The 10,340-nt window shown below is 34.9% G+C and overlaps 1 protein-coding gene and 1 long non-coding RNA gene across 2 annotated transcripts; both read left to right on the top strand.

The window, feature by feature from the left end:
• The first annotated feature begins 1,128 nt into the window (after window positions 1–1,128).
• Window positions 1,129–4,415, top strand: LOC130460655 (uncharacterized). The gene is made up of 3 exons (XR_008920583.1): window positions 1,129–1,966; window positions 2,179–2,361; window positions 4,091–4,415. It is a non-coding gene; the product is annotated as an uncharacterized lncRNA (long non-coding RNA).
• Window positions 4,416–5,000: 585 nt separating this feature from the next.
• LOC110794473 (serine/threonine-protein kinase AtPK2/AtPK19) lies at window positions 5,001–9,232 on the top strand. Its single transcript, XM_021999456.2, has 6 exons — window positions 5,001–6,036; window positions 7,151–7,233; window positions 7,324–7,444; window positions 7,561–7,734; window positions 8,302–8,409; window positions 8,513–9,232. The coding sequence occupies exons 1-6, from the start codon at window positions 5,380–5,382 to the stop codon at window positions 8,795–8,797; spliced, it is 1,428 nt and encodes a 475-aa protein (XP_021855148.2). The 5' UTR covers window positions 5,001–5,379; the 3' UTR covers window positions 8,798–9,232.
• The last annotated feature ends 1,108 nt before the right edge of the window (window positions 9,233–10,340 follow it).

Here is a 10,340-nt window from a genome sequence, read left to right as displayed (position 1 = left end):
CCACGTTGTTTTGTGTCGTGCCGGGTCGGGCCGAAAAATTAAAAATAAGGCCCGACCCAAGCCCACGTGCTTTCGTGCCGGGCCGCCTTTCCTAAGGCTAATTTGACTAAATTTAACGCGCTTTGTCGTGCCGGGTCGATTCGTGCCGTGCTTTGTCGTGCTTTTTCCTAAAAATTAAGGTACAGGCCCCGGCCCACGGCCCACGATTTCGTGCCCGTACCGGGCCGTGCCTTTTGCGTGCTCGTGTCGGGCCGTGCTTTTTTCGTGCCGGGTCGGGTCGGGTCGGGCTTCGGGCCGGCCCACAGCCATCTTTAGTTGAACCTAGGACCTTCTGCTCTGGCAACAAATGCTCTATCCATTGAGCTACAGACACTGATGTTGATAAGTTAAATTTGGTAATGTTTATAATTAATATTAAGAAATGGTAAAAAAGAAATAAGCGCACTAGGTAGGGGAAATGATTTGGGGAAAAAAAAATCGATTTGGGGCAAAAAGAAAAATTCTATTTGGGGCAAAAACAAATTGTTTTTATTTTTTGGGGCAAATTTTTATTTTTTATTTTTTATTTTTGGGCAATTTTTATTTTTTTTAAATCATTAAAATAGAAGTAAAAGTTAGATGTCTTGATACTCTTGAAAATATAAATTGAGACAAATCTAGTAAGATTTACATGAATATATTTGTTCGTATATGTCATTAAAGATTTTACCGTTTTGGATTTTATTTAAGGGCTCGTTCGACATCACTATCAGTTTCATATTTTTGGTTTTTTGGTTTTAAAATTCATATGATTTAGATTGAATCATGAACTGAAAAATAGTCAACTTATAATAATCATGTTGATTTTGAAAGCTGATAACAAAAAACTAAAAAAATATTTTTGTGATTTTCATATTTTAGTTTTTAGTTTTGTAAAAAAGTATAAAATTGGAAATAAAAAACGATACCAAGCGAAAACGGAGCCTATTTTTTGGTGTATGTTAATTCTAAGGGTCGTTAATGGCATGTGAGTGAGAGAAAAAGGGGAATAAATGGCCAATAACTTTTAAAGGAAATATTGTAAAAGTATCAAGTTGATTACCAAGTATATTACTCTGTACCTTTCTCTCTAGAGGATCATTACAAAGTAAAGTATATTCCTTACTCTTTTTATGGATAAAATGCTCAAACCCCTCTCTAGTCTATTGTGCACGCAAATGATACAAAAGTCTTTAAATTAGAGTTATCTCATAATTTGACCCAAACGTGCAAATGACACAAAAGTCTTTAAATAGAGTTATCTCCTTACCAGTCGATAATTTATACGAAAGTATCGCTTTTCTAGCTCTTTCACACTAAAAAATACGACAATATTTTTGTTTTTAGGATTGTCAAATTCTTTTTACCGTTTGAAAATTGAAATTTATTTGCTCTTATTGAAATTAACTACTCCCTCTGTTCTTAAATATTAGTCACTTTACCAATTGAGGTTGGCATGAGTGGTTAAGGGTCTCTTGCTCCTTAACAAAGGTCTCGAGTTCGAGCCTTGGGAATGGAAAAAATCTCAACTGGGAGGGATGATGCCCATCGAATTATTAATATATAGATACCTATCTACGCATCTATGCGTGCATACTAGATAAAACGACGTCGTTTCTGGATTAAAGACCACCTCCATCATAATATCACCCATAAATTCAGCATATACCCATTTTCTCTCTCCTCTGACCTCTCACCATCTTCTCTCTCATTAACTCCATTTTATTTCTCCATTTTTTTTACTGATATGGCAAATCACCGGCGGCGCCACCACCACCTCCATCATAATATCATCAGCTACATTGATTTTCTCGGTGGTTTCTCCCAGCAATTACCTCCATCGTCGGCGTTATGTTTCTATGTTTCTTCGTCCTTTCCTTTTTCGCTCCTCGTCCTTCTCGCCTCCTTCACCGTGGTCGCACTCGCAGCTAGCTCATCCTCCTCATCTGTAATCTCTCTTTCTCTCTCCTTCTCCGAAACTGCGATTGCAATTTGTTGAGTTTTTGCTAAAATTAATTAGTGGTTTTTGTAATTATTTGTCGGAGTTTGGATCTCTTCCGTTCCGGTTAGAACATTTGTTGCTCTCTCGATCTTTTCAGAGAGCAAGGAACACGAGATTGACGGAGCTGAGCTAACGAATATGATTTGATATTGATTTAGGTCAGATGTTCTTGAGCTTCTGGAGCTGATTCATCGTCGGCGATTTATAAATCTCATAGATGCGTGAATTACCTCAGGAAGCACAATTTTAGTTTTGTAAAGAAGCCAAAAAAGATGATGCAGAGGATGCAATGATCTAATTTTGTGTTCAGTTGCTTTATGGTTCGTGCTCAAGTACACATGGTACATTTCATCCCTTTGTGTTTTCATTTCCTTTTCATTACTATTGTAATGTGGCTAATAGAAGAAAAAAAATGTGGATTGTCCTTTTTTATGGTTTGTGCCTGTCAGAAATTGTTGAATGGTAATTGTCATGTACTCTATGAATTTTGATATTAACAAATGTTACAATAACATAATATATCCCGGTTAATGTTCACGAATAAGAACCTTTTTTGTGTGATGTTCAATTTCTCAGAACTTATGTTCAACTTATAAAGAATCATGTTCAAATAAATTCAAATTGTAAAATTAATATATGTTCAATATTTTTGTGTTATGTTCAGTTTCTCAACTCTCGTGTTCAACTTATAAAGAATCACGTTCGACTAAATTCAACTTATAAAAGTCATGTTCACAAATAATAACATTTTTGTGTGATGTTCAGTTTTTCAACTCTCGTGTTCAACTTATAAAGAATCATGTTCAATTTTACGCAAAATATGATACCGAATAGTTCTTCGATCGTCATCGTTGCTGTTTTTTTGCGTAATTCTCTTGCTCCCAATTTTAACCTTTAAAGATTAAATTAAGCTCTTATTTTTATAAATTCTGATTTGATTTTTCGAGGGTAATTTTAGTTAGGTTTGGTCTATTCCTGTTAGTTTCCAGTATCTTTCATCTCCTTGCTTGTGGTGACAATCATATAGATATATTATTGATCTATTGATAGCCTGGGAAATGCACTTAATGAGCAGATAGCTTTCTGTACACTGTCGATTGAATGCTGCTAATCGCTAACTCTTCAAATTAAGATCTTATTTGATTTAAAATTTTCATGTTCAAATTAATATTGTCGATGAAATAAATAATAACACTTTTGAGTGATGTTCAGTTTTTTAACTCTCTTGTTCAACCTATAAAGAATCATGTTCAACTAATAAAACGATATGTTCAATACTTACTAATATATTTTCTATACTGTTGTGTGATATTCAGTTTCTCAAGTCTCATGTTCAACTTATAAAGAATTAAGTATGAGTTTGTTAGGATTGTTGTTATTGGTGGTTGTACTTGTGGTAATTATTGCTGAATATTAAATATGAGTTTGTTGTGTTCAATTTATAATTTATCATCTTTAACTTATAAAAGATGATGTTCACAAATAATAACACTTTTGTGCGATGTTCAGTTTTTCAACTGTCGTGTTCAATTCATAAAGAATCAGGTTTTATTTACACAAAATCATGTTCAACTAAATTTAACTTATAAAATTAATATATGTTCAATATTTTTGTGTGATGTTCAGTTTCTTAAGTCTCATGTTCAACTTATAAAGAATTATGTACAACTAAATTTAACCTATAAAACTAGTATGATATTTTCAAAAGCATTTTTTATGTAAGCGCTCAGTATTCTTTAATAATGTTCAGATTTTATAAGCAGATGTTCATTATTCTTTACTAAAAGATCAAAAGTGGCATTGTCTAAAAATTTCCATGTTCAGTTTATAATTCATCATGTTCAACTTATAGAAGATGATAGTTCACAAATAAGAACATTTTTGTGTGATGTTCAGTTTCTCAAGTCTCATGTTCAATTTATAAAGAATCATGTTCAACTAAATTCAACTTATAAAACTATGATATATTCATAAATAAGAAACACTTTTGTGTGATGTTCAGTTTCTCAAGTCTTATATTCACCTTAAACAGAATAATGTTCAACTAAAAACATTATGATTTTCTTGCAGGAAGGTAAATGTTAATAAGAATGCGGCAACGAAAGAAAAAAAAATTGATTTAGAAATGGAAGATATGGTATGAAGAGATGTTGTAAGAATTGAAGAAGAATTGAAGGCAGAAGCAACAAGAAAAGAATCTGGAAATAAGGTCGCAGATAGAAAGAGAAAAGAGACCGATGTACATAAAAAGTGAAAGCCGAAAGGAAGGAAGCAGAAAAATTAGAAGCATATAGAAAGAGAAAATTGGAAGTAGAAGTAAATAAATGAAATGTTCATTTTTTAAACATGAATGTTCATTTGTGTGTTTTTTATGTGTGCTTCTTGTATCTTACTCAAATGTTCAAATTTTTTTTTAGGAAAACAAGTGTGATAAAAAAAGTTTTTTTAAAAGAAAAATTCAAAAAAAAAAAAAAAAAAGAGGACACAGAATAATGGACTAAAAAAAGAAAGGAGAAATCACACAAAACTGCTAAAACGAAATATTTGTAGCTCATATGCATGCAGAATTGCATGCATAGGTATACCTATGCATGCAGCCAAAAATTTGGGCCCATCGAGGTACCCATGCAAACTCCCACGGGAGATTACCTCGCCAATGGCGGTGGGAACTCCTCGTAGTAGAACCAAAAAAATATTAGTCACTTTTTACTTTTCAACTCGTTTCAACTCAATATTTAAACGTAAATATTTCCAAATACATATGTTAGAAAAATATAAAAATTGATATTGTTAAACTACATAGACGAACAAAATAAGATCTCACATGAACATGTTTTGACGTACATATTGGAAATAAATTAGTTCTTTTCAATTGTAAATAGTGTCAAGATTCCAAAAGGGATTAATATTCAAGAACGGAGTAAACTTTAAAAAATAAACTTATACAAATTGATTAGAATTTATTGACATAACCTAATTGCAATTTATCTATACGGAATCTCACCTTAATCTCGTCTTCAAGTTATGAACTTATGACCTTTTTATTCACAATTTTACAAACAATACTCCCTTTTCTCTCTCCTCCATCACTCATAAATTCATGATACATTCCCCAAGTCACAATAATTGAAAGCTGTTACAGTTAGTGTATCTTTTGCGGCTGTCTTCTTCCCCACACTCTCCTCTTTCCCTCGCACTGTAAGATGTAACCTGCATTCATTCCCGTCAGCCAGAAACAATCCAATTTTTTTTGGCTGACTTCACCAATTTTCAAACCCACAATTCTATCGATTTTCCCCATCCCAAATCATTCAATTTCTCAATTTTGTTTTGTATTTAATTCTAACCCAACAACAAATATGGTATCTACATCTCAAATTCCCAGCAAACCTCTACACAAAATTCTAGCATCCAAGCTAACCCTAACAATCCCACCTTCGAAATCATCATCTTCTTCACCTCCTACTGAAGAATTCGATTTCTCCGATGTTTTTGGGCCCAACCCAACTCCTTCATCTTCTTCCCAAGCTCCATTACCGAGGGACCCACCAGTGATTCACTACCGTACTCACTCTTTCCTGGGGCCCTCACCTCGTTACATACCTAATTCTCAACCTTTTCACCAAATCCCAGAAGAAATCATATCCCAGATCACGGATGATGATGATGAAATCGAGGTGAAAAGGGATGAGAATGATGGGACTTTTATCGAACAGTTGGTGTGCATTGAGGAGGAGGAGGAGGAGAGAGAAGATGGGGTTATTTCGAAAGTGGGTCCCGAGGATTTTGAGATTTTGAGGGTAATTGGGAAAGGGGCTTTTGGGAAGGTGTTTCAGGTTAGAAAGAAAGGGGGTTGTGGTGGTGATGGCAGCGGCGGCGATGGTATTTTGGCCATGAAAGTTATGAGGAAAGATAACATTATTAAGAAGAATCATGTTGATTATATGAAAGCTGAGAGGGATATTCTTACCAAAGTTGATCATCCTTTTATTGTTCAGCTTAGGTACTCTTTTCAGGTAACCCCTCACTTTCCCCCTTCTCTCTTTTAATTCATGTTATGGAAGGGAACTAGTAATTGTCACTTGATAGTGTAATTTGAACTCGTAACGTGACAACTAAACTCGTAGGGAGCCAGTAGTAATTAGTGTTACGTTTCTATTTATAAACTGTAAGCATGTAGTTAGAGAACTTAGAACTGTGTTATTCTTGTTGGGGAACCATTGTTACCTGATTCGCTAGTATGAGATTGTGTACGGGTTTGCAATTCGCTACCTAATTAGCTAAATTAGACCAAAAAGGTACCATTTTTATGTTATGATTTGCTTTTTCTGTTCGTGGGGTGGTTAGGGAATTAGGTAACATTGTGTGGAACTACTGCTTAGTTTGAGATCTGCACCATTACAGGCCACAGGCAATGACATGTTGTTTTGCGGTGAATTTGGTTTTAGTTTGCTTGTGCAGTAGGTTCCACTCTTTGGCGGTTCCACTATTTGATTTCCGTTCAAGAACATTATCCCATTTGGATCTTCTTTCGTTTTAGACTGACTATTGGATCCTTGATCATGTTAAGAGTCTTAAATATTGTAGAATTCGGGATGTGATCTTTGAGCGGAATGGCATGAGGCATCTATCTCATCAATTTAGTGTCTTTTAGACTTTTTGAGCTTAGATCATGTAGTCCAGCTTGTAAGATCATGTCAAGAGTTATATTATAGAATCTGGGATGCGATCTTTGAGAAGAATGTCATGAGGCATTTATCTCTAAAGTTTAGTGTCTTTGGACTTTGTGAGCTTAAATTATGTAGTCCAGCTTGTAAGAGTTATCTTGGTCAGTTTGGTGTTGTGGTGCTGCTGGGAAAGTAGCATGTCGATTTTTGTGGTGTATGGTGATTACTGCAATCTATAGATGTTTGGAAGACCTTATTCATTTAATCATTTTGTGATTAGGAAGTCATAGCTGATTGTCTATGCTAGGATCTAAGTACTTGCGCAGTTGCTTGTATGATTTATACTATAATGCATTTGTTGTTGATGGAGCAAGATTGTTTAGCAAAATGGAAATTCCAAGTTGTAACTTGTTTCAAACTCTTGTAGTATGCTCTTGTTCATAATCCTCATTCATTTTTGCAGACAAAGTCGAAGCTTTATCTAATTTTAGATTTTTTAAATGGAGGACACCTGTTTTTTCATCTCTACAGACAGGGGATTTTCAGGTATGTCATGTTTAGAGCTTTAATAAACCAACTGCAATTACTGCCGGTTCATTTGATTTATTTTTAGCTTTGGAATTTGTTTTCGAATAGTGAGGATCAGGCAAGACTTTACACTGCTGAGATAGTATCTGCTGTGTCGCATCTTCACAAGAACGGGATTGTGCATCGAGATCTCAAACCTGAAAATATTCTCATGGATGCTGATGGACATGTAAGTTGGATGCTGTGAATCTGTGATACTGTGATAGACTACATGCATTTATTTTTGGTATCTTTCCGTTTCCAAAATACATTATGCCTCCTGCTAAAAATGGTGTTTGTGTGCAGATTGTACTCACTGATTTTGGACTTGCCAAAGAAATTGATGAATCAAGCAGATCAAATTCTTTGTGTGGAACCATGGAATACATGGCTCCAGAAATCATACAAGCCAAAGGTCATAACAAGAATGCTGATTGGTGGAGTATCGGAATCCTGTTATATGAAATGTTAAGTGGGAAGGTAAAGTATATAACTTTCAAGAGTTTCAACCATTGACACTTCAGAAGTATGAAAATACAATCAATACTACAGATAAACTTATTTTTTCATGAAGTGGTATTTAATAGTGAAAAAAATTATAGATGTTCACAAGTAGTTCCAATATTTATCGTTTACTGGCAGAAAAAGTGTCCTTGGTTTTGTCACTAATGTTCCGTTTAAAGATGGAAAGCATGATGCTTATTTTCGTAACATAGATTATAATTAATAGACGTATGGCACAAGACAGGATACATATTGACAGAATAGCGATCAGTAAATGAGTAAAATACTAGAATGAGGTGATGTTCTAGACTAAAACATATCCTCGCATTCTGTGTGGTTTATGTAAATTCCGGTGTGTGTTATGAGTATATTTCGTAGCACCTTAGTTCTGTTATTTTTCAATGAAAGTTATATCAATAGAGTAGCAAATTGCTGCTCTTCCTGATTTACAATGCATGTCAGATTTCAGGATATATCAACATTTAGGTCTAGAATTAGCTTTGTTTTATCGAGGCATTTAGATATTATTTTCTATTTCTGCAGCCTCCATTCTCACATGCCAACAGACAGAAACTCCAACAGAAAATCATTAATGAGAAAGTTAAGCTTCCATCAATGGTATCCACTGAAGCACATTCTTTGCTAAGAGGAGTAAGTGTACCTTCCTAAAATTGTGAAGTACTTCGTATTTTGTTTTGCTTATTTTCCCTGTCTACTATCCTCAAGTTTCACCTGTATGTACAAATTTCTGCAGCTGTTGCAAAAGGATCCTTCAAAGAGGCTTGGTAGTGGGCCCGGTGGATCGGATGAAGTGAAGACCCACAAATGGTTCCGTCCTATCAACTGGAAGAAATTGGAGGCAAAAGAATTGCAGCCAAAGTTCAAACCAGATGTGAACGGAAAGGAATGCACTGCCAACTTTGACAAATGCTGGACAACGATGCCAGCAAACGACTCACCTGCTTCTACACCCACCGGTAATGAACATTTTGTAGGTTATAGTTATGTTGCTCCCAACCCGTGGCTTTCATCTGAATGATACAGCAAAGAACATGATTCCTTGCCCACATAAACTCGAGGTTGGAAATGGCAGGACAAACTCACAACAGTTAACAAAGAAGAGAGGAGATTCTCACTGGATGGAATGCAGATATTGTGATAATTGTACTATAATAGCAATAGGAGAAAATTGCGGTCTATTTTTACAGTCGACAAAGGTGGTGAAACACTACTGAAACAGACTGTAAATTTTGTCAATAATGGATACGAACTTTGGAGGATTGTATCCTGCCATTGGCAAAGGTCGGAAGACGAGGGAGGTTAATTATGCATGTAAACTTTATCTCTAACCAGTTCAGAATAGAGAAAAAGACGGTTTTGAAGAATATACACAGAAATTATTGAAATTCTCATCATTATTCTTTCAGATGTATGAGGCCTAGTATCCGAAATGGCTATTTTAATTTTTGCTTAATATCTGATTTCTGGATAATAATAGTATTATGCAATATGAAGTGTAGAAACTTGGTCTTGAATGGTGGTGTAACTTGGGTAGATGGTTTGGTGCCTACACAGAAAGAGCACAAACCAAACACCATTTTGGTTCACTAGATTGATGGCCGGACTGGCATAGGTTGTGCCTGCCGATGTGGGGATAGCCGGAATTTATTGCCAGATAGGTTGAGGCAAGAATTTCGCAATTTGGATTATACACCCGGGTGCAGAATGCTCATTTGTGCACCAACATTCATTAAGAATCTAATGAACATGAAGAATGATTTTAATGTACATGTACAAGTAGAATATTTGAACTATATGTTCATTTGCTATATGTTCTTTGGGTATGAACAATATAGTTCTTTGTATTTGAACTATATGCTCATTTAAAAATATGGTGCACAGTAAACATTGTACATCCGAGTGCATAAACCATATTTTGAAGCATGAGTTAATTAATAGGTGAGTCTATTTAAAGAAAGGTATCCACAATTAAGATCATTTACATCAATTTTTGCAATAGAATACTTTCTCAGCTTTTTTTATTATTATTTTCATTTCTACACAAGCGTTTAACACGTTTGTCAACTTTGATCTTTTCATGTTAAAAGATTTAGGATTTGAGATGAAATCAGCGTAGGGCTTAGCTTTTGGTAAAGGGGAAAATAAGAGCAATCTTATTTCTTGAAATGAAAAAAGTGTTTCTTTTACAAGGGATGTCCAATACTAATGCTGGTAGCAATCCCATATGCATTAATATGCATAAGACAAAAATGCTAAAAAGCAATTACAAATTAATTATGACTTAAGTTGTGTTGTCAACTTATGACAACTAGGTTCCAGCTGGAATTCACTCACTAACATCCCCCTCAAACTAGGAGATGACTGAGAATCAGTTATTCCTAGTTTGGAAAGCAAGTATCGATGCTGAAGTCTTGGCAGCACTTTGGTAAACAGATCAGCAAGTTGCGATTGAGTAGGAAGATAAGTTAGTTGGATCAAACCTTCAAGTACTTTATCTCTGGTAAAGTGGCAATCAATCTCGATACGCTTTGAGCGTTCATGAAATACCGGGTTTTTCGCAA

The sequence above is a fragment of the Spinacia oleracea genome, chromosome 5 (genome assembly GCF_020520425.1).
Source record: "Spinacia oleracea cultivar Varoflay chromosome 5, BTI_SOV_V1, whole genome shotgun sequence".
Classification (NCBI taxonomy): Eukaryota; Viridiplantae; Streptophyta; class Magnoliopsida; order Caryophyllales; family Amaranthaceae; genus Spinacia; species Spinacia oleracea.
Note: the sequence above shows the minus strand (reverse complement) of the source record. Positions and strands in the feature narration are given on the sequence as shown.

Coding starts and splice junctions, on each gene's coding strand:
- LOC110794473 (XM_021999456.2), top strand. CDS start 5,380: ATGGTATCTACATCTCAAATTCCCAGCAAACCTCTACACAAAATTCTA. Junction 6,037..7,150: donor AGCTTAGGTACTCTTTTCAG/GTAACCCCTCAC, acceptor TCATTTTTGCAG/ACAAAGTCGAAGCTTTATCT. Junction 7,735..8,301: donor ATGAAATGTTAAGTGGGAAG/GTAAAGTATATA, acceptor CTATTTCTGCAG/CCTCCATTCTCACATGCCAA.